Below are 24,289 nucleotides of genomic sequence, written 5' to 3'. Positions count from 1 at the left end.
ACCGTCTATACGCGGCGGTAACCGGAATTAAACAGTTTTGTGACGTCTCCACCATGGCCTTCGAGGAGGCGCTGGGTCGTCTGAAGGCCTTCGACGAGCGGCTACGATGATGCGGACAAGCGGGTGGTGAGAGGGCGGACGGCCAACTCATGCTCACGGTGGAGCAATGGCGAGCGCGGGAGCGCCGGCAAGGCGGAGCGCGGGACGACGACGACGACGGCAAGAGCGTAGCGTCAAGCGTCCGTGGGAACCGACGCGGACGCCGCTACCACTGCAACGAGCGCGGCCACTTCAAGAGGGAATGCCCTCAGCGGAGGAAGGGGGCGGCGGCGGAGCAAGCTCTACTGGGCAGACATGGACGTCGAGAACGCCGGGCTCCTCTAGGCCATGGCTTAGGGGGTGAATGTTGCGCGTAATAAGCCGCGGCAACGAGTTGAACGCGTCGAGCATGTGTATGGGCGCGTGCAGGACGTGTCGGGCACGTCGGGACCGCGACGTAGGTGTGCGTGTGTAGACGCATGTGGTGCACGGGGGTGTCCGGGCACACATGCACCGTAGGCGTGAGTGTAAGAAGGTGTTGTTGGCGAGCTGCACGAGGCGATCCGTGAACCTGTGCGTGGACCGGGCGCGGCGGAGCGCGTCGTGGGCGCACGGAGCAGGCGGATCGCGAGGCGAGCGAGTGGAGGCGTGGGTGCGTGTGCGTTGGCTCGGGTATAAAGTTGTGGCTGGCATCGTTGTAATGGCGTTGGGACATCGAGTTCGAGCTCGAGGAATACAGCAAGCCGTTCGCGCGGCGGCGGCGTTCGTGCGCCGAGAAACCCTAGCGTCTACCGTGTCTATCTCCATCTTCCTCCTTCCTTCTGCTGGTTCGAGCCACAGGCACGTCGTGAGCGCGAGGTAGAGCGGGAGCGAGCTAGGGTAGACCCTGACATGACTGTCCTTGGTGTGATTTGCTGTATTATATCCAGTTCAGAGACGAACCTACCAATGAAGCCATGCGTCGAGTGAGGGCTCTGAAAACACCCCTCATGCATCGCTCTCCGCCTTGTGTACCAAGTTGCCCATAGGGTGACCACCTTCACAAAATCTGCATGTCATAATGAGTTCATCAAAGATAATAGCCATTGTTTAGCACTTGGTTCCATTGTCGCTGTTAGCTGATCCACTATTGCTTCAACCCCCAAAGCCCATATGCATCTGGACATTGTGCACTGAAGCAGCGAATGCTGACAGGAGTCCTCGGCACCGCATACCCGCACGCGCTTGACGTTGCCATGTGATGATGGTCCCGCACGTCATTTGTCGGGAGTGAATGTTTGGCCAGGCGCCACAAGTGTTGGCAATAACCCACGGCGACCGCGTCGGGTGCGCGTGCGTGCGTGTGCAAGACGCGTCAGGCTCATGGCGAGCGTGTGTACTTGTGTGAGTTGGTTAGACGGACGCGCGGGATGTGGCCGAGCCAGGCGCTGGAACCAGCTGCGTTCCGTTGACGTGCATGCGCGGCGGGCGGCCGAGTCTCCAGGAGATCGCTACGTGCGCGTAGAGCTCGACAGCGGGCGTTGCGTGGGTGCTGCGTCCAGCTGCATGCATGCCCGTGTACAAATCCCGTTTGTTGTAGCTCGCTGTGCAGGGAGTTGGTGCTTAAGGGAAAACAATACGCCGTTCGTGCGGCGAGTGGGGCGCCAGGAAAATACTTCTTGTCTTTGTGCCCTTCTTCTTTCACAAGCATATAGAGTGAGAGGGGTAGAGCTCCGATGAGGAGGGAGAAGGCCGCGGCAACAACAATTGGTATAGAGAGCTTCGGTTCAAGAGATCATCGGGGATCATGGCGCTCGTCCCACACGGCGGCGGCGCGAGCGGATCGGTGTTGATGGCGATGCCGATGCTCACGTCGGACAACTACACGGTGTGGGCGATCAGGGCGCAGGCGATCCTCGACGTCCACACCGTATGGGAGGCGGTGGCACCGGGCGACGCGGTGGTGAACACCAAGAAGGACAAGGCAGCGCGCGTGATGCTCCTTGGAACGCTGCCGGAGGACGTGCTGCTGCAGGTGGCGACGAAGCTCACCGCCAAAGAGGTATGGGACTCCTTGAAGGTGAGGTTCGTCGGCGCCGATCGTGTCCGCACGGCGAGGTTGGCGACGCTGCGCGGGGACTTTGACCGCCTGAAGATGACGGACGGCGAGGCGCTGGACGCGTACGCCGGGAGGCTGGCAGGGATGACGGCGCGGTTCGCGAGCCTAGGAGAGACGTTGGGCGACGCGGTGCTCGTGAAGAAGCTGTTGGACATCGTCCCGGATCGGCTGTTCCCCGTCGTCGCCGGCATCGAGCAGTTTTGCGATGTGACGACCATGGCGTTCGACGAGGCATTCGGACGGCTGCGCGCATTTGACGAGCGGGTTCAGCGTCGTGGACAAGACGGCGGCGAGCGTGGCGGCGAACAGCTGCTGCTGACGGCGGCGCAGTGGGCAGCACGGGAGGAGGCCGCGGCAACAACAACAAGAACATTCTAATTTTCCCTGGTACTTGAACATTCCATTGCTTCTTCCTGGATTCCGATTCACAATTTGTGTTTGATGCTCCAGTTGTCCCCTCCAGCCATGCCTCTCTCCTCTGCTTGATAGTTCTCAGCATTCTGTAAGCGAATCTAACCGAGAAGATGACTTTCCTTTCAAAGTTCCATGCCCATGTATCATGTATATTCCTCGTACAAAGAGGAATGCTCAATATCGATGGTATATGAATGTGCAGAAATACCTCCCGAAGTCGCTGAAAGTTCCAAGCTGCGGACATAGCGTCACCATTAATGGCGGATTGTTGGCTAAACATCCGTAGGGCGTCATCATCTCATTCCGCGGGATCCAATTATCTTTCCACTAGTTAAATACCCGTGCGTTGTCACGGGACAACATAACAATGTTTCTTTCGTTGTATTTGTCCTGACAGCTAACCAACAAGACAAACTTTGCTATTCCTTCGTCCTCTTTATTCTCGGTCCACTCAGGGCCGGCCCTGAGGGGGGGCGGAAGGGGCGGCCGCCCCGGGCCCCCGAGCACGAAGGGGCCCCCGATGCGTGGGATGTTTAGCCCATGTACAGAATACAGATCGATCAGTTATTGTGGCTTGCCGCAGGCAGCAAAGCAGCATACGGAACACACATTCTCCTCGGCCTCTATCCCTTCTTGCCCTCGATTTGGTAACGATTCAGCTAGATTAACGGCGGAGCACTTGCTTCGTCTAATTGCGATTTTGGCTGTTGGCGAGATTAGCGGAAGAACATAGTACATGTTTCCAAATTCCAATCTAGCGTCCTGCTCTTCAAATCAAATCTCCTCTTTTATACGATTCTTCTGATTGTTCCTTAGTTCGTGAAGGTCGTCCTCGTACTTCTCTCTGTCTCACAGTCTGTTTCCTTTTGTTGATTGGATCTGAAAAGAGGAACTCAAATTTTTGTTTGTGAGTTGTAAGCAGCAACAATTCTTCCAATTTCTAATCTTCTACCCATCCAGATGATCAAGTGCCTTCTTCCATGCCTTGTTTTTCATTATTTATTTATTTAATCAGCAGCGTTCTCAATTTGTTTTCTCGTTATCTCATATGTTTGTGTCCGACACTTCCATTCATATGGTTTCGGTAATTAGTAAGACTGCTCCGGTTTTTTTTTAAACAAAGCAAGACTGCTCTTAATTGGATGCCATGTCATTTATTTACAAAATCATAGAGTGAAGTTTCGGGACCAAGTATTGAACCAATTGGTCTTTCTATAAAAAAAATGTTCACACACTCCGATGTATTTCTCCCACTTTGCTCCATTCTTGGATACGACTATTTCCATTTCTCCGCATGTACATCCCACCAGAAACACAAATAGGTAAAAGTTTGATGATAGTCTCCATCTTCTTCTTTTTGAAGAAAAAATTGTGCTCATCTTTCTTCACTACTTCTCTGTCCAATCTTCATATGCGCACCTCGCTTGCAATACCTTCTTTCTTGTGTGTGCATTTCTTCCAACTGCAAAGAATTGTTACAGAGCTCTTGTTGTTTGCTACAAGACATGATACACGTGAAGGGGAAACATTAATATATGTAATCAAGGAGGACTTGTGATATATCCTTGCAACCCACACTAAGTAATCTGTATTATTAAAGAGCAATCAAATTTGCCTCATGCTTCACGTCAACCCATGCCTCAGCGGGGATGAAGGGTTTAGGAAGAACTTTAAAATGTAAACATAAGTGTATCGACCATGCTTAGAGATTTCAAGACAAAGTTATAAACAAGCTTATATTAAAAAATAAGTTTTGAACATGTTAGAGAGGCAGCCTGACATGCCAATTTTGGAACCTTTAGCCAAATTACTACAGGGTAGCACCGGTAGTGAAGGAAAATTTGATACCTGAAATAGGGAACGAGATACTAACTCACTTTATTTAATTACACCTAAATAGTTCTCGGATAAAAATGACACATGCAACAATGATAAATACGCTAAAACAAAATGACTTATCTATCATATACCATGTATTAGCGCCCTAGAATACTTTGTACGCCATGTTCCTAGACTGGAGATGCCATGTATTAATGCCTAGGAATACTTTGTATACCGTATTCCTAGATTGGATATGTGATGATTGTATACACACTTTCATAGGACAACATATAATTACTGGGAATGTTTCTAGGTTGAAGATATAATTATTGTATTCACTTCCAAAGTGCCCTTATAATAAATGGGAATGGAAGAGAAAATGTTTGATAGTATCTTACCTGCGTTTAAGTCACTGCAACTTGAGCTTGCTCATATAAACCCGACCACAATTCTGAGAAATATTACTCAAACCCGTAGGGATAATCTGATATGGAACGAAATGTGGGTATACACGACGATGAATGATCGGACAGGTATAAATAATCAGGTGCATAATCCTGAATCTCAGATCAATTTCCACCTCTTGCTTAAAGATTAAATTATAAATTGAACACACATGTCATCATTGTGAAGCAAAAGTTAACAAAGCACAGCGATACTCAGAAGTAACAAAACAACTCACTTCTATAACACATCAACAATAAAAAAAAATCAACACCATATTTTTGGTCGGCTGTGGTGACCCAAAGATATCTTAGAACTACTCTCGCAGTACCACCATGCTAGTTTGTACGGTCTAGAACATGTATATGGACCGATTATATGGCTGCAAAAAATGAGTGCAATGGGTCCTTTTACACCAAACTATCTAAATATCTACTATTAAAGGCGAATTTGGCATGTTATTCACAATTAAGAGGAGAGAAATAGATCTGTGAACAACTGCAGAAAAATAGAAATGCATTACACTAATTCTCTCCGGAACCAGTTTGCTACCGTGACTCATTGTTGCTAGGTCCATGTTGTTGAATCGATGCCAAGAAACATCCACATGGTGGCACGTTGCAGACATTCCTGGTAGATATTTCAAATAATAGAATGAAAAGCTTGATTCAAACCAACTTCAAGTACATTTGATGTCATTTCGAACCTACCAACATTAAATTGGAATGGGCTGATTTAACTTGGACACTCCTCCATTGCTAGCTGGAACCCACCCATGACATGAGTTAGCACTAAAAGGCCACCTTAGCATCTCCCAGGCATGTTGTCACTACTTAGGATCCTCCAACCAACCATCCAAGCCAAGCCGGTGGCTCACCCTCCCAAGGTTATTGTCCTTTACGAATGGCGAGCAACTAAGGACACATCCAACCGGTGACCACACAGGTACTCCAGGAAGCTACAACTAGAGAGTAGATGCAAAGGCTATGCAAAAGGACGGTTGCACAAGGTTGAATTCTGCCTTTTGTATTTTCTTATGTGATTCAAACACTTAGTAGACTATCAAGGAAAGCATACAACCATGAGATCCATGGGTCAATTAATGTGTTGCTGGCAGCTATCAGCTAGGCAGAAAAAGGAGGGGCGCTAACTAAAAACTTTGAAGATCGGATATTAGAGATTCGTAAGTAAATACTGACGGTCGTGCTGTCTGAGAGTGCCCTTTGTTAGGTTGTCATGTGGTTGTGTTGTAAACTTGTAATCTAGGTCTTCACCTGGTTTTCCCTCTAATTAACTAGGCAGTTCTCTTCTTATTAATGAAAACGATGAATATTTTCTTCGTCTCGAGAAAAAAAAGGTTACTAAATGTTGACTTTGGACAAAAGCTTATGCATATAATGTGAATTATCATGGTGTGGAAGATAGTCACAAACCTATCGATGGTATGTGGTTGCAGACTCGAGAAATGTTCCATACACATGAACTGCTCTTTTGGTGTAAGGCTTAAGAGTACTCCTAACTTTTTTAACACGTGGCTTTGTGACCTCAGCAACTTGATCAATGTAAGGTTTAGAGATCTTCTTAGCTTCCTTAATCAACAATAAGGAAACTACACATCAATAACTGCATATAACATACTATCGTAATAATAGTACTTACCATAACCAACCAACAGTACCTGGAAGTAGGGATCAGAAATTTCTTTAAATTTTACAAAGTGAGGTGTAATAGCATCTCTGGATGCTTCATAAACTTCCACTGATTTTACCGGCGCCTTTTCCACGTAAAGTTCTGCGTTTTTCTTGAACACAGCCAGTTTCTCCTTCACAGGAACCAATTTCTTCAAGCACAGGAACTTATTTTGTCAGTGCAAGATAAATAATAAAGGAGTAAAATGCATCGATCCAATGACATTACCAGCTTTGCAGTCTCGATATGTGGTTCGGCCCATTTCTTTGCATGTGCTGATTTTTGTGATGCCTGAAGCAATTTGATAAGCAGACATGTATAAATGATGACTTCATTCAAGCACCCCACCTTGAAATTTAAGTTAAAAAGAAATGTGTCACTAAATGAAAATTCGTTGAAATCATGGTACTGGTAGCAGAAAAATGCATTCTCAATCGCACTAAGCCTATGACTAACTCTATTGGTTGATAGCAACCACTGATATTGGCCTAACAAAATCTTGTCCCAAGCAATCCATGGAGCAAGGAAGCAAATCAATTAGGGTTCAAGTGAATGGAAGGGGATGAACTCAAAATTAAAGTGAAGCCATGGCGTCTGCAGGCGGAGCAGCAGAAGGAGAGGCGCGCTGCTCGTGGTTGTGGAACACAGGCGATCCCCGTCGAGGCCCGGCCAAGCCAGGTCGACGGCGTTGGCGACCGTGGCTGCCGGATCCGGTGTCGCCACGGCCGGCCTCCTCCTTTGCTGCCTGCTAGATCGCTATGGCCGCGGGTTCCTTGTCCATGGGGTCCTGCTCCTTGACCGGACCAGATGCAAAAAAAAGAAGAAAAAAACACAAAAAAGAATCAGATTTAAGGAAACTAAAGAAATCCACAAGAAGAAAAAGGGGAGGAGCTAGGTCTTGGAGGATCCACCTCCTATGGATTTGATCTGCGTCATCCATGGCCGGGGTCAGGTCTTCCTGTGGTCGCCATGGCGTCGGGCTAGATAGCTAGGGTTTCGGCCTGATCTGCTGGATAGAAGGAGAGAAGAGGAGGGTGGGGTGGAAGGAGGAGCTCGCCGGAGGTGGTAGGGTCGAGTTGGTCGGCGGCGAGGCTATGATCTATGAGGGAAGAGGCCGGCGGCGGGGGGAGAAGAGATCGGCAACGGGGTTGGGGGAAGACAAAGCTCAGGTTGGTTGGAGTTGGGGTTCGGGTGGGAGGTATGCTTCGTGGGTAGTAGGACGTGGTTTTGTTTTTCTGTGGGCTGGTGGAGAAAATCAGTGAGAGGGAGCGGGAGAATTTGGGTGCGTGCGAGGGAGGAAGTATCGGTAGGCTCAGGCGAGGTGGTCGAACCATCACGACGGCAGATTCCCTTTAACAATAGAGATATGTTCGTCCTCAGACCGTTTTCTATCCTCCTTATAAGACCCAGTTTTGGCACATCTCGCCCTATTTTTATGATTTTTTTCTGAAAAGGCAAAAAAAAAAAGGACTGGTCTCTTGGGCTTCTTTCAAAGCGGCCTTTCATCATATTCCCAAGGTCCGTCGGTGCACTCTTTCGCTTCCACCCAGGCTCGATCAAATCCGGTGTGATCTTTGATCTCTGGCAGCCCCGGGCCCTAACTCCATCTCCATGACCGGCGGCGATTCTTCTTCTTCGTCGGCAAGAGAGGGGAGAGCGAGGGCCACGGAAGAAGCTGAAGCAGAAACATGAAGAGCAGGAGGAGAAGGGGCCGAACCCTCTGGGCCCTAGGTTCAGCGACTACGATCCCAAGGAGGGCGATTACGTCCTCACCCGCTTCCAGCACCCCACGCTCGACCTCCACATGGAGTGTACGCCCACTTTCCACTTCTCATCGCCCCCTCCCTGTAGATACATGGAGGGTACACTAGTTCTATTTATTTTTTTTAGAGTTTGGCAACCTAGTTGTTCGTCTCATCTGAATTCAAATGCAAATCGCCACTACCCAGTTCGATCAGGTCGCTGTTCCGTTTGCTATATGATGATGTTTTGCCTAACTGGCTAGTGCAGCTCTGCTACTTCTTCACTGCTCTGCATCCTATTCCTAGACTAGATAGATGGACAAGTAATTTCGATTCATTCCTCAAATCAATTTTTTTCTTCTTCCTTTTCTGGCAGCACCAGTTGATGCAATGCACAATACAAATAGAGTTTTCCAAGATGGGTTCCGGATGTGTAACTTGGCTAATATTGTCACGGTCAATATCGTCTCCTCCGACTATGGATACCCGCTCAATGTCTACAGCACGATCATAGCTAGGGACAGTCTGGATCGCAAATGCATCTATTTATTCCGGCGTGGCAAGGACAGTTGCCAGAACATCAGCTCCATGGTAGTATTATTGTTTTTAACCCACGCTAAGTTTAATTGCGATATATATGCACTTTCTCGCTCGCTCCTCGTGGCTACAGAATTATATTATGAAATTTGTTTGCCGTATCGGTGCTTTCTCTGTTCTTGTAAATCATCAAACAAACTGCGTCGTCTTATTTTTTTTCTTTAGAGTAAATAACATCGCTGAACCCTTAGTAAAGAAGCACATCCACTTTACTCGTCAAGTGAATATAACTCTTCGTTGTTGTTTGTCATCTGTATCATGTTCTAGGAATTCATTCATGCAGTAACACGATTCATTCTATAACTTTTTGTAAAAAAAGGATCTTATGTTTTCTATATTATATTTTTACAAAAATAACCGACTTGGTTGACATGTTCACATTTTACCAAGTATCTACAAAGAAACTAGTCCCCGTATAATTAGTGTTAATTTTAAGTACCACCAATACTAAAATTGTTTCCTTAAAGCAAATCAAATTATTTTAGCAGTAACTGGGATGCAATCTACTGAAATTAATCTATTTCGACCGATAACCTTGTTTTATCATTCAAACAAATGGAGCTAAATGAAAACCTTATGTGTTTATTCAGATTACTTTCTTTGCAGAATGATCCGTTGGTTTTGACTGGCCCGAAGAGAGGACTGATGATATTTGATTCAATAATTTTCGAAGTTGATCTGAAGGTCAACGATGTGAATGGCAGAAAGGTCAATGACAAGAGAGTTAGCAGAGGCTTAATGGAGATTAATGGTATCTTCAGACTCTCATTTCCACCGAAATACATTGTTCAAACCAAAAAGCTTGTCAGCATGCACAGCACATTGGATTTAAACTACACGTTTGTAAGGAAGGCGGTGGAGGGCACCATTGAGATGAGGATCCTTGAGGCAGGACCTGTTAATTTCCATGGGAAAATCATCGCTCGCACTAGCAGCTTTCCATGTGACATTATGCTACATGATAGCAAGCTTGCTGGGATGCTAACAGCTGGTGAGGACGGGATCTTGCAAACAGCGCGTCGCGTGGTCAGTGTCTCGGTTGATGAGACACTGCTGTTGACTGTTACCATCGCCGCAGACGGTGTCTAGACTGTCGAGTTTACTCCAAAGCGCGGCGGCTATGATGAAGAGAGAATCGCTTGGGGGGGATATAAGATGCTGGTGAAGGTCACATGGTCCGTTGTGCATCGCTGATTCCCTATCTTCCTGGTTGAACATGCTATATCCAGATTAACTTGGGTGTGCTCTGTTCGTTACAACTGAGTGGGGGAAGAATTATATATCCGGCATGAGCTTTGAAGTAGGAGGAACAAACAATGAGTATGTGCATCACTTTGGTTTTGTTTCAGCACTCGAGTTTTTGAAATGTTGTCTATATTATTCTGTTCTTCCAACAAAAAGCTCTGGCCCACATGGAATTGCAGATAGTAATACATTTTGCACACAAATATATATATTTCTGTTGCATCGTCACAATGAAAGATTATATATAAGAAAATGAAGTCTGCAATGCTTGTGAAGGACAGATAACGATGTGCATATCTTTTCCTTATATGGTCTGTACATCTGTGCACAGACCGAACTTGTGTCGATTCCATTCCAGAAAGAAAAAAACTTGTGTTGATTCCACTTTACGCGAGTAAGTGAAATCGGCCCACTTTCAGATTTGGGAATGATCATCGTCATATATGATAAGAATGTGTATAACAGATCAGAGAGCTTTGCAATAACATTTTCTGACTTTTCCAGTTAACAAAAAATAATAGAAATACTTGGCCAAGTTAGGCATAACACAACCAACAACTAAGCTAGTACAAACTTAGAGTTGAACGGGAGATCTCTTCGTTATCATTTATTGGGAGCTAAGATTTCTAAAAAGTACCTGACTGACATATGTGTTGAGCATGATCATCATGTATATTAGGCAGCTAGGATTATGTTTGTTATTTCCTAGTTTATCTCCCGATCTTTTCCTTATATAGCGGATACGGTTAAGATATTCCTGCCCATGTACTCTATATATGCCAAGGCATCTGAACAATGCAAATATTATCAACCTACATGGTATCAGATACCAACCAGTCCTAGACCTAATCGCTTCCGCCCATGCCGCCGCGCCTGTGCCGCCGCCGCCGTCGCCCATCCGACCGCCGCAGCCCTCTTGTCGCCGTCCCTCTTGACCGCCGCAGGCCCTTCTGCTCCCATCCCTCTCACCCGACCGTCGCAGCTCCTTTGCCGTCGTCGCCCACCTCTCCCACGCGCTCCACCATGTCTTCCATCTCCGGCTCAAACCCCTTCCTGGTCCTGATCCCGTCGCCGCCGAGGACATCCGCAACATCAACATACACGAGCACGTCCCCATCCGTCTCTCTCAAGACGATTCCTCCTACTACCCATGGAAGACCTACTTCAACCTTGTCTTTCGTGAGTACCACCTTCAGGAGCACATCGACGGCTCCGTCGATTCGAAGGCCATGAAGCATGACGCTGATTGGTCGGCTATCGAGGCCACTCTCAAACGCTGATTCTTCCAGACCATCTCGAAGGATCTCTTCTAAACGGTGGTTAAGGATGATGACGATGCCTACTCCGTCTGGACGAAGCTCAACAAGCTCTTCACCGACAACCGCCTTTAGCGCCTTGTCTTTCTCCAGCAGGAGTTTTTTGGCTATCACCAAAACAACTCCTCCGTGGAGGATTGCTGCATGCGCCTCAAGCGCCTTTGCGATGAACTCCATGACGTCGGCGAGAAGGTCTCCACCGACCTCCACCTCAACACCCTCGTCAACGGCCTCAATGAGGAATTCTCCAACGCCGCTGCCAACCTCACGCTCATCCCTGACCCGACCTTTCCCAAGGTCGTCGCGTACTTGAAGTTGGAAGAACGACGGATGTTGCAGCTGAAGCTCTGGGCTGTTCATACGGCCCTCACTGCCGGCACCTCGCGCGTTGCTCCTTCAACACCGCCTTCATAGCTGCAGGCGTCACCGACCCTCTCGCTGTCGTTCCCGTTCCCACAACAGGGTGCCGACACCGCCTCCTCCTGTCAATCACGGCAGCCGCCGCGGCAAGGACAAGGGAGCAGCCGGCGCCCGCCCCGGGAAGTCCGCCTCGAGTCAACCACCAGCAGCAGCAGCCCACGCCGCCATGGTCCTGCGGGCACAACCCATGGACTGGCGTCGGCCATGCCTACTCCATGTCGGTGCCTCACGGGCTCGCCCCCAGCATCCTCGGTCCTCGTCCAGCTCATCACCAGGCTTACCTCGCGGCGCCCGAGTAGTTCACATCACCACCACAGCAGTACGGGGCATACCCGACTCTTCTGGCCCCGACTCCTACACCAGCTAGCGACTCCTACTTCAACCCGGCCCCTCAGCATCTTCCGCCTACACCCTGGGACCCGGCCCTGCTGGCCACGCTGCACTGCACCCCCACCCCCAACATCTACTCCGGTGGCGGAGACTGGTATATGGACACTGAGGCAACCGTCCACATGACTTCTTCGGCCGGTAACCTCGCCACTTCTTTTCCTATCAACACCTCTACCCGCATCACCGTTGGTGAGGGCTCTTCTCTTCCCATTACACATATTGGTCATACATCTTTTCCTTCAAATTCTACTCCCATCCATATGTCTAATGTTCTTGTCTCTCCGGAACTTGTTAAAAACCTTGTTTCTATTCGTTGTCTTGCTTGTGAAAATCCTCTCACTGTTGAATTTGACGAATGTGGTTTCTCCGTGAAGGACGCCCGTACCCGGGTGATTCTACACCGATGTGACAACCCCTATGATCTCTACCCGGTCGGCTCTTCCGCCTCCACCTCCGCCGGTCCTATCGCCCTCTCCTCTGGTGTGGATCTTTGGCACGCTTTTCTGGGACATCCCAACCCCGCTGCACTTCGTCACATTCTTCAGAGTTTCTCTTTCACTTGTAATAAAGTAGACCACCATACTTGTCATGCTTGCCGTCATAGTAAACACGTGCGGCGAATCTACCACCATTGCATCTTACCCTTTTCAATTGATTCATAGTGATGTTTGGACCTCGCCTATTGCAAGTAACTCTGGCTATCTTTATTATCTGGTCATATTAGATGATTATTCTCAGTATGTGTGGACTTTTCCTTTACGACAGAAATCTGATGCGTTTTCCACACTTACATATTTTTTCTCATATTAGTACCTTCTTCGGTTTGAGCAGCTCTTTGCGACCCTAATTGGCTCGCCACCATGTAGGACGAGTTCGATGTGCTGCAACGCAATCGCACGTGGCAACTCGTCCCTCCTCCTCGCCATGCTAACATCATTAGCGGGAAGTGGGTTTTTCGCCACAAGCATCGCCCTGATGGTACCCTCGAGCAGTACAAAGCTCGTTGGGTGGTTCACGGGTTTCGGCAGCGTGCGTGCGTGGACTTCACGGACACCTTTGCCCCGGTTGTTAAGCCGGGCCCGATCCGCACCGTCCTCCATCTCGTGGTTTCTTGTGCCTGGCCCGTGCATCAGTTGGACGTCTCCAACGCGTTTCTTCACGGCCAACTTGCCGAGCATGTCTACTGCCAGCAGCCCACCGGGTTCGTCGACGCCGCTCATCCACACCATGTGTGTTTGCTTTCTCGATCTCTATACGGGTCGAAGCAGGCACCTCACGTGTGGTACCAATGCATTGCCGCCTTACTCCAATAGTTAGGCTTCCGAGCTACTTGCTCCGACGCCTCCCTGTTCGTGTTCTCTCACGGCAATGACCTGGTGTACCTTCTTCTCTACGTTGATGACATCATTTTCACGACATCCTCGGCCGAACTTCTTGGGCAGCTCACAGCTCGCCTCAGCATCCAGTTTGCCTTGAAGGATCTGGGTCTGCTACACTACTTCCTCGATATTGAGGTCATTCGGTGTTGTGACGGCTTCTTCCTTCATCAACATAAGTATGCACATGAACTTCTCGAGCGCGCTGGCATGCTTAACTGCAATACTGTTGCCACTCCTGTTGATATGAAGGCCAAGCTCTCCGCATTTGATGGCCCCCCTGCACCGGATGGTTCGCTCTATCGCGTTGTTGTCAGCGCTCTTCGGTATCTGACTCTCACCATACCGGACATACAGTATGCAGTCCAGCAGGTGTGTCTTCACATGCATGCTCCTCGTGACAGCCACTGGAACTCGGTCAAGCGGATCCTTCGTTACATTCGCGGCACTATGGACCTCGGGCTCACCTTGACAGCATCATCATCCACCGACATGGTTGCCTACTCTGACACCGACTGGGCAGGCTTCCCCGACACTCGACGCTCTACATCAGGCTACTGCGTCTACCTCGGGCCTTACGTCATCTCTTGGTCATCGAAACGACAACCGACGATGTCCTGCACTAGTGCCGAGGCATAGTACAGGGCAGTGGGCAACGCCGTCGCCGGATGCTCCTGGTTGCAGCAACTTCTTCAGGAGCTTCATCACGACGTCTCACGGGCTACACTTGTGTACTCTGACAACGTCTCCGCCGTTTACCTCTCCGCCAACTCCGTTCATCATCGCCGCACAAAGCACATTGAGCTTGACATCCACTTCGTGCGTGACCAAGTGTTTCTCGAACGCATCCTTGTCCTCCACGTGCCGACTGCACAACAGTTTACCGATGTTATGACCAAGGGGTTACCAACGTCTAGCTTCGAGGAGTTCCCAACCAAGGGAAAGTCAACTGTCACACTAAATCCACTAATTTTATTTTCTACCACCAAGTGAAAGTCAACCGACTGTTTTTCTAACCCCACGCGTCGAAACCACCAAAATGTACAATACAAAACTATTTGAGGATCATCTCTTGAGGTCAAGCAAATACATCTTGGAGTACATTATGAAAGGAATCCCACATTTCAAGATAGTTCCGAAGGAAGAAAACCTCCACCCTTGGAATGACAAAAAAAATTAAGCACATATTATGCTCTTTCTATATTCAATAAATAAGTATGACTATACATACATACTTTCCAGATTCAGTTATCATAGTATTGATCCAGACATTCATCTTTCATACAACCAAATATCATCCAAATGTATCTTTTTTATATAATTGAGGGATCTTGTTTTTTCTTTCGGGGATCTTTGTTTTAGAAGTGATAGGGGATCTTGTGAGCACGCACTTCCTTGCCAATCATTTTCTGAAAAAGGGAAAACAAATGGATTGGAAAACGAACTGGCCTATTGGGCTTCTTTCAAAGCGGCCCAAGGTCCGTGCTCCTCTCTCGCCTCCACACTCGACCCAATCGATGATCATGGTCCCTAGCTCCATGACCGGCGGCGGTTCTTCTTCTTCGCCGGTGAGAGATGGGAGCGCGAGCGCGCGGCCACGGAAGAAGCAGCAGCAGCAGCAGCACGAAGAGAAGGGGCCGAACCCTCGATTCAGCCACTACGACCCCAAGGAGGGCGATTACGTCTACACCCGCTTCCAGGACCCCACGCTCGACCTCCACATGGAGTGTATACGCCCACTTTCCCCTTCCCATCTTTCCATCGTTTTGCTCAACCTCGACATGGAGTGTCCATCACCTTGAGTTCCGTTTCTAGTTGTGAGTCTGATCTGAATTTAAATGCAAGTCGCCCCTTATATGTGCATACGTACATAAACCATGTGTTTGCCTAACTAGCTACTAGCTAAGTAGGGACGTCTGAATGTGATGCTCCATTGCCATGCATATGATGTTCAATCACAATTTCTTAAGCTTCTTCCTTCGGCAGCACCTGTTGGCGCGATGCACAATACTAACAGGGTCTTCCCAGAGGAGGAGTCCTGGTTCCCTAACTCGGCAAATATCGTCTCGGTCAATATCGCTTCCTCTGACTACGGATACCCGCTCAATGTCTACGGCACCATCATAGCCAGGGACAGTCTAATGCGTCTATTTATTCCAGCGTGTTGCCACAACATCACCTCCAAGGTATTATTATTGTTTTGTTTTTAACCCCGATCGATTGGTAATTGCGACATATATGCACTTGCTTGCTCGTTCCTCGTGGCTACAGAATTGTGTTATCAAATTTGTAAATTTGTTTGCATCCTACAGTATCCAATGCACACAATTCCTCTCATTTGTCGGTGCTTTCTCTGTCAAGTTTTTGTCTATCAAGTCATCTGATAAACTTTCTCGTCTTGATTTCTTTTTTTTTGGAGTAAAAAACATCGGTGAACCCGTAGTAAAGAAGCACATTTTGCAAAGTATCTCAGAAGAGACTAGTCCCCATATAATTAATTAGTGTTGATTTTAAATGCCACCAATACTACAATTGATTCTAGCAGTAATCAGAATGCTACGTACTGAAATTAATATATTCCGATAACCTTGTTTTATCATTCAAACAGAGCTAACTAAACACCGTGTTTAATCAAACTTACTTTGCAGAATGATCCGTTGGTTTTGACTGGCCCGAAGAGAGGACTCATGATATTTGATTCAATAATCTTTGAAGTTGATCTGAAGGTCAAGGATGTGAATGGCAGAAAGGTGAATGACGAGAGAGTCAGCAAAGGCTTAATGGAGATTAATGGCATCAAAAGACTCGCATATCCACCGAGATACGAGGTTCAAACCGAAAAGCTTGTCAGCATGCCATGCACAGCACATTGGATTTGAACTACACGTTTGTAAGGAAGGCGGTGGAGGGCACCGTTGAGATGAGGATCATTGAGGCGGGCCCTGTTGATTTTCATGGGAAAATCGTCGCTCGCGCTAGCAGCTTTCCATGTGACATTATGCTACATGATAGCGAACATGCTGGGATGCTAACAGCTGGTGAGGGTGCAATTCTGCAAACAGCGCGCCGCGTGATAAGTGTCTCCGTTGATGAGACGCTCCTGTTGACTGTTGCCGCTGCTACAGGCGGTGTCTGCACTGTCGAGTTTACTCCAAAACGCGGCTGCTATGATGAGGAGAGAATCGCTTGCGGCGACTATAAGATGATGTTGAAGGTCACTTGGTCCATTGTGTGCTGGTGAAGGTCACCTGGTCCATCGTGCATCGCTAATTCCGTGCCTTCCTGGTTGAACATGCTATATCCAAATTAAGATGTGTGTGCTCTATATATCCAAATTATCACTATTTGTTACCACTCTGTTCATTACAACTGAGTGTGGTAAGAATTATATGTATATCCTGCATGAGCTTTGAAGTAGGAGGAACACACAAAGTGTATGTGCATCACTTATATATTTCTGTTGCATGATCAGAATGTAAGATTATATGTAAGAAAAATGAACTCCGCAGCGCTTGCGAAGGACAGATAACACCAGAATGTGCATATCTTTCAGTTTAGAAAAATTTGCGTGGTGTCAGGGATAACACTACTAGCACAGAGCAGCAGCAGCTACCTGGAAATCTCAGACCTCATCAACTTGCTACTAGTGTTTCTTCTATCTGAAAAAGAGAACATACCAACCTAGAAGCTGCAGGTCTAAAACTAACCCTCCTGAACACTAACTCCAGTTGCGAACCTACGCAAGAAACTGCAGCTTTAAGATAATCCTTCTGAACACCAATTACAACTAAGAGCACGTAAACGCTGTGTAGTGTATAGATGTCTGACTTCCTTCCTACACATTCTTCAGTTCAGTCCACGTGCGCGAGCTCCCTGTCCGATGGATTTGCCGTTTGCGTGGTGTCAGGGATGGTACGGTATTCCCTTTCCGTGATGAATCTCGCTTCCTCATGTTCGCTGCTTGGTTCTGCTATCCCTCTCGGAAGGAATCCCCGCTCCCGCGCGGCCAGCCACTGATCGATGACGCCACATTTGATGGCGTGCTTTGCTGTCTTGTGCAGGTAAACCTTGTCCGTCACCAGGTGAGGGTTGATTGACAGCATATTCATGAGGGCTGAAAAACAAATAACAATGTCGACAACTTGTCAGTTGTGACCTCAGCTAGTTCACGCAAAGATTCAGAGTATTAAAAGAAGACATGTACTCTGTAGAAGATAAAGCACTTGTTTGAGGTGTATATTCTTATGTTGGTATCAAGATATACAATGACCTGAAAGCAGTAATTTCGAAACACGCAGACTCTTCAAAAACAGTGTTGTAACAAATAAGCCATGCATATCAAGCACGTAAAAGAGTATTGAGTATCTTGTGACACTTCCTAATGTTTTGTGGAAGATTGTGAAATTGGTGGCCTATTCTGCACAAGTAAAGAGAAAAAAAAATATCATATGTGGTACCTGCAGCTATGGTGTCCCCTGATTGTGACATTTCACTGGTGAAAGGAGTAATCGGCGCATCTTCTGTCCCGCGAACCGAGCCATTGTGTTTTTCCGTATAATAGTGTATCTTCGAGGTCCCGTTAGTCACAAAGAGGACCTTCAGATTGGCATGCCATAACTTCATAACAACTTCCGGGCTGTAGTGTGCGAATTCGGATTTCTCGTCTTTCGTGTCAGATTTCCCAGATGGTTTAATACCACATAGGAACTCAAGTTCCTGTTTTGTGACCTCAATAATATCTGCAGCTTCCCATGCCTCCTTGATGAGTGATTTGGCCTCCTTACTGGATGACCATAGTGGCATTGGAAGATTAAGATCAAAGAATGTTATCCCACCAAACTTCTTGGAGACCTCAATTGCTTTTAACAATGATGACCGCGTAGTTGCCTCAAGCAAAGCTGACGAATTATAGTAAAACATCTTAGCCTGCATTAACAAGCATAGGAAGGTTATATCTCTGTTAATACATACTGCATCCACCCACTTTTAAAATAAACAAATAATAACTACTTGATTTTCCTAAGTTCAGAGTGGATATTACGCAGAGACCTTTAGCCTCTGAAGTTTGAACTAGTTAATCCCTATAAATTATCGACATGCTCTTTTAATTTAGGGGCAAAAACAATTAGGTGCTCAACTGTAGCGAGGATACTATCCTGTAGGTTTTTAGTATATGGAGCAGACAGTCAACACTTCACTATTACAGACTCCCTCTGTACCTAAATACTTGTAGTTATGGAGCAGACAGTCAATACTTCACTATTACAAGTATTTAGGTACAGAGGGAGTAGGCTTTATGCAATTCTGATTTCATCAAGTCAAAAAAAGAAGTCATAGCACAAGTCTCTGTGGAAAAACAAGAAACTGCAAATATTTCTGTATCCTCTGTCTAAAAAACAAAGTAAGCAAGAAAACTTCCTCTTTTAGAACATCCGGGTTGATATCAGATTGCTGAAAACAATCCTGAGCACATGGTTTAATATAGCTTGTAGGATATGGTATCACTGGAAATACACACAAACTATTCTTAAGATCATTAACTAAGCATCAATCAGGAATTACTGTAATGAACAAGAATGTAGGATATGGTGTCATTGGAACTATAAGTTAATGGGCTTTTCTATACCTCTTTTAGAACATCTGGGTTAATATCAGATTGCTGAAAACAATCCTCCGCACATGATTTAACACAGCTTGTGTTCAAGCTACCTCTGCTGGTCACCTTCATCAAGGACATGGCAGTTGGTGCTGAAGGATCCAAGCTAACTGCTCGAGTTTGAACTCCGTTCATATTTAAGTGATACAACATACTTTGGCCATACTCATCATCACCTAATTTTCCCATGAACACAACCCGGCCTCCAAGAGCTGCTAGAGCAAGGGCAACATTGGATGATGACCCTCCAGGTGCCCTCACAAATTCATCCGGAGACCAAAACATATCCTTCATTCTGCTATGAATCTCTCGATCCACCAGCCTATTAGCAGGTCTTCCAGAAGGAATAAACGAGTACTTAGCTGGTCCAAAGCAGCAGACAAGAGGTGTTAATTTGTCAACCTCTCCAATATCTTGTGATAATAACGCCTCTACTTTACTTTCAAGATCATTGGCTGAACTGTGAAGTTCTATTTCGTTAGAGGGCATCAGATCTTTGCTCTGATCTTCTCCTTCATCGTCACTTAATTGTTCAGCCGCCTTAACTTTTCTTCTGCCCCTCTTCTTTGGTTCTTTTGGTTTGTCAGCCTCCTCAACAGAGGATGCGGTAGTAGCAGCTGCGACACAGGAGAGAAGTTGAATTGATAAGGGATGTGAGCTAGCAAAATCGTAAAGGCCATTGTCCAATATACAATAAGAAGAGTACTCTTGAATGCAAAATTTGCAAGTTACCTTTCTTCCGGCCTCTCTTTTTAACTACCTTAGGTTCTTCAGGGGACGCATCTTCAGTGTCACTTTGGCCTTCTTTTGCGTGCCCGTCAGATGTATCTATGGTGGCTTTCTTTCTTCCACGTTTCGCAGGTTTTTTCTTGGTCTTTGGGGTTTCAGCATCACTGTCCTCACCGCTTGAGCCTTCCTCTACATCTTGAGAACTCTTCTTTGACACGAAACTCACATTTCGGTGAAGCAACCCCATTTTAGTCTTTGTCGTATTTTTTCCCCAAATGGTGGGCTTATAATGTAACTGACCCCTGTGATGAGCGGTTAAATTAGGCAAGTTGATGGTTGAAGGGAGTAAGTAGTTATCGGTTGAAATGGATGAATACGTTGGTATGGTATAAACATAACGTGGTCACACGGACACGGTCGAGCATGACTTGACTTTTCACATTAGGCAGTGTTGGATATGTCGATAATTTTTTCTAGTAGTAACTGGCTGACCATGGGAATGGAGAAGATATACACCGAAAATGCAACGGACAAGTTGGGCAGTAATCCCGGTGAAGCACCATATATGCAAGAAATGCTTTTAGGCAAGTATGGATGCAGAGCAAGATTAACGGAAATTTGCAACATCAATGTTTCTCCTACTCCCTGAAGGAATAATAACAGTTTCCATGGATGACCGCATATTCAGATTCGTCAGAAGGAAAAATAATAGTGTCCCCTGCTCCCTGACGGAACAACACGTCGGTGTCGAATCGAAAGCTACTGGCTACTGGGGGGAAGGGAGAGGGGGGAGATTACCTGATGCAGTAATACGGCAGGGAGCAGGCGAACTGAGGAGGGAGAAGAAGAGACGCCATGGATGGATGGATGGCAAACAATCCTCACTGCACTGAAGAAATGTTGAGAGGATGTCAGTATTGGGCTGAACACGGAGGGGAGATAGAGGAAGGAGTGAGAGCATGGAGAGGATAATGGACTGACCGCCGTCGCCGAGGTTGCTCCGCCGCCCGCCGTCGCCGAGGTTGCTCGCAGCTCGGTGAGAAAGAAGCGCGGGGATTGGTTTGGTGGTGCTCAAAATTACGTGCCTGCCCTTAATCTGAGGATAAGGTCAGGAGCCAGCGAGAAGCGTATTACAATGGTCTACGCCTATCCCTGTTAAAGACGCATTCCACCGGAGTACGCCAGTCGAACCAGGAAAACGGTTTTCCCTTGCATCAACTTTCCGTATATACATGGTTCAGTTAAAGCATCTTTAACAGACCCCGTATAATTTATGTCCAGGTCGCCGAATTGTTTCCGTCGTGGGCATTGAAAAGAACAGCCACGTTTTTTTTTCCTTTTAAAGTTTCATCCGAAAGTTCGTGATCCCGTCTCATGAGGTCCTCCCAAGTTAATTAAGCACTGAAACTGCTATAGTTTTGCTGGAACGGAACTAGCTTCTGCCTCAAGGTCCATTGCACGATCTGGATTTTGTAATGCTAACACATGCATATGACGGAATTAAAACCAGTGCACCCAAGATTCATCAGAAAGATTAAAAAGAAAAAAGAGCAGCACACCGGCACACGTAAGATTTCGAACGTGACAGACAAGACATGAAGGAAGAAAAGCCAGCGATATTCCATAGAAGCGACATTACTTGTCTCGAAATTCCATTTTGCACAGCAACAAGTAATCATCATGGGCAATGCATACGCACACACTTATCGACACGAAAACCAGCAAAATACGTGGTTCCTTTCAGCTAAAACTAGCTAGAGGAAGATTGATTTGCAGAATTACACTGTACACCATCCTCCTCTGGTCCATGAGAGATGAGACGACGGGGATGTGCCCGCCCTCAAGGAGCCAGCATTTCTTAATGTTTGCAAAGCCTGGGCGAACTACATCAACAAACGAAAAAAGGGTTTTTACAAAGCAATCAACCGATACTTCCAGCTTTCTGGGGCCACGGCACAAGAAAGCCCAAAAAAAAATTAAAGAAAGAAAAAAGAAACAAATGCCGACACCGACAGATTGACTAGGAGAAGGAACTACCAATCGCTGCACCCGTCGGAAAAGTACCACCGCATCCCAGCAGTCCGAAGCGTCGCTAATCAAACAACACCTCCAAGAAGGAATGCGATGTTGTCGCCAATATTGCCCGGACAAGTCCTAGGGTTTCCCCCGATACGCGGAGGGTAGTGGAGGAGGGGGTATCCCCGACGTCCTTTAGGAAGGCCGGCGGTGTCCGCACGGGTCACCGCGTCGGTGTCGGTCAAGACGGCAGGGATTTCTCCCGATCCACAACCACCACCACCATCCCAGACGCTTCGTCGTGCACCACCCACTCACCCGCCCACCAGTCTGTGCAACCACGATTATCAGACCACCCTCGCCGTCTCACTGGAGCTAACATGAGGCATCGAGAAGAAAAGGAAACAACGGCCACAGAAGCGGCCACCACCCGATCGGAGGGAGGGGACAACCTCCACCGCCAATGCGGAACCGACCGGACGCGACGACGAGGACTTGCCAAGCCCTACGGCCTGATCGGGCCCACTTGGGCCCGGACAGTCCCGGTCCCCGCTCTGCAGCTCGTCGGCCGACGCGGTGAACACCGACGCAGACCGCCGCCGCCTCGCCCCACCAGTGAGCGGAACCGCCGAACGCCGAGCAACCAACCCACCCAAACCCAGATGGGCCCAAACGGGCCCAGATCTGGGCCTGGCGGGCGGCGCCGGCCGCCAGCGCCGCCCCACGACCAACGACTGTGCCGCCGCGTCGAGAGCCACCGTAGCACCGCCTCCAACGAGCCACACCGCCGCCGACCGAAGCGCACCGCCGCCAGCCGCCACCGCTCGAACAGGGACACCGCGCGCGCGGGAAAGGGCAGACCCGATACCGCCAGCCCCACGCGGGAAGGGCCCGACGGCCCACGCTGGCGGCGGCGGGAGGAAAGGAGGAAGAGGGGAGGAGCGCTGGGAGGAGGAGGGGGAGGAGCCCGGGCCACCTCAGTCGGGGAGGCAACGCGGGGAACGAGAGGGAGAGTCCTCAACTACATCAACAGACTAGGTAACTTGGAACTTTGTATTGATTGCAGCCGAAAGCAGAGAAGAAAGAACATGTGAAGTATATATGTATTACCTCGATGGAAGAGCTCAAAGTGGAGGCTTATCCCGGTCGCCTGGGGGAGTTAAAAGCAATTCGTCATCATGTTGGTCAGAGGAGCTAGCTCATTCTCCTGGAACAATCAACACAATAAAACAAATCATGCACGCAAAGACAACACAATTGATCTCATTCAAGGGCCCTGTTTGGATCATGCACGTTCAGTCTTTGTTAGTATGTTTTAGGTTGGATAATTTTGATCTACACTCTTCATCTACTACTGTTTTGTTCTGGTGTGTTCGTTTTATGGAGCTTTAGCACGACGACTTTCTGACTGTCTACTATAACAATATTTGCCCGACTCCAACGAGGTAGGGGCGATGACAGCGGCGCGACTTCGGCTCGCTTCAGTGTTTGTAGTCGTCGCTAGGTGGTCTTCGAATTTAGATATAATTTTTGTTATTTTTAGTTTTTGTTGTACTATCATGATTGAAGATGAATAGATTGAAAGTTTTTCTCCCCAAATTGTGTTGCAACAAATTAATCAAGACACTTCACTTCATTCGTTATTGTCCCTATTATAAAAAATGTGTCCCACAAGACACTCAAGTCTTAATAAAGGCTACTTCATTTTGAGTGCCTTAACAAAGGTTACTAGCAGCACCACACGTATATAACTACATATATACAAACAATAGCCATTCAAGATCCACCAACTATCAAAAATGACATCCAAGCAAGTCCTCCTCTCGGCCCTACTCATGCTCTCCATCTTCGCCGCCGCTGCAGCCAGCGACACCTGAAGGTTGCAGACCGGGGGCGGGCATCCCAAGCTGCCGCGCGTACGTGGTCCAGCAGATCTGCAAACCCATCCGGCAGACCTCGTTGCCGGGCAAAGCGGCCTCCAAGGATCTGTGCTGCTGGGAGTTGGAGGCCATCAAGGAAGAGTGTCGGTGCAGCGCGATCGGGCACTTCATGGAGGGGGTGCTCCACTTGGAGGGTGTCCCTGAAGGGTGCACCAGAAAGGAGATGTGGGAGTTCACCTTGACTCTCGTCAAGCCGGAGGTGTGCAACCTGCACACCATCACCGGCGGGCCATACTGCGGCCTCCCTCCTGTTGAGTAAATAGGTAATTTTCCGAGCATATTAATCCACGAGATAATAACTAGCATGGCATTGACTAGACTAATGATATAGTGATCATGAACTAACCTAGCACATAC

The 24,289-nt window shown here is 47.7% G+C and overlaps 2 protein-coding genes, 2 long non-coding RNA genes and 2 pseudogenes across 5 annotated transcripts; 3 read left to right on the top strand and 3 right to left on the bottom strand.

Moving 5' to 3' along the window:
• The first annotated feature begins 504 nt into the window (after window positions 1-504).
• Window positions 505-3,457, top strand: LOC123431505. Its single transcript, XM_045115325.1, has one exon. It carries the CDS (start codon window positions 1,826-1,828, stop codon window positions 2,513-2,515), a length of 690 nt encoding a protein of 229 aa, XP_044971260.1. The 5' UTR covers window positions 505-1,825; the 3' UTR covers window positions 2,516-3,457.
• Window positions 3,458-3,680: 223 nt separating this feature from the next.
• Window positions 3,681-6,243, bottom strand: LOC123431507. Its single transcript, XR_006623111.1, has 2 exons — window positions 4,771-6,243; window positions 3,681-4,013 (listed from the first exon to the last, which is right to left on the bottom strand). It is a non-coding gene; the product is annotated as an uncharacterized LOC123431507 (long non-coding RNA).
• A 636-nt stretch (window positions 6,244-6,879) lies between these two features.
• On the bottom strand, window positions 6,880-7,760 carry LOC123431508. The gene is made up of 2 exons (XR_006623112.1): window positions 7,417-7,760; window positions 6,880-7,292 (listed from the first exon to the last, which is right to left on the bottom strand). It is a non-coding gene; the product is annotated as an uncharacterized LOC123431508 (long non-coding RNA).
• A 356-nt stretch (window positions 7,761-8,116) lies between these two features.
• On the top strand, window positions 8,117-10,038 carry LOC123431414 (annotated as a pseudogene).
• Window positions 10,039-15,129: 5,091 nt separating this feature from the next.
• On the top strand, window positions 15,130-16,832 carry LOC123431411 (annotated as a pseudogene).
• Window positions 16,833-17,117: 285 nt separating this feature from the next.
• LOC123431504 (fructokinase-like 2, chloroplastic) lies at window positions 17,118-21,049 on the bottom strand. Of its 2 annotated transcripts, none has more exons than XM_045115323.1 (6): window positions 20,958-21,049; window positions 20,775-20,865; window positions 19,980-20,278; window positions 19,218-19,864; window positions 18,049-18,517; window positions 17,118-17,705 (listed from the first exon to the last, which is right to left on the bottom strand). In XM_045115323.1, exons 2-6 carry the CDS (start codon window positions 20,831-20,833, stop codon window positions 17,443-17,445), a joined length of 1,737 nt encoding a protein of 578 aa, XP_044971258.1. In that variant the 5' UTR covers window positions 20,834-20,865; window positions 20,958-21,049; the 3' UTR covers window positions 17,118-17,442. The 2 variants fall into 2 exon arrangements, with proteins under 2 accessions (XP_044971258.1, XP_044971257.1); XM_045115322.1 differs by having other exon boundaries at window positions 20,775-20,860; window positions 20,958-21,043.
• Between the last annotated feature and the right edge of the window lie 3,240 nt (window positions 21,050-24,289).

This window comes from Hordeum vulgare, chromosome 2H, assembly GCF_904849725.1.
Source record: "Hordeum vulgare subsp. vulgare chromosome 2H, MorexV3_pseudomolecules_assembly, whole genome shotgun sequence".
Lineage (NCBI taxonomy): Eukaryota > Viridiplantae > Streptophyta > Magnoliopsida > Poales > Poaceae > Hordeum > Hordeum vulgare.
This window is presented reverse-complemented; position numbering and strand designations above follow the sequence as displayed.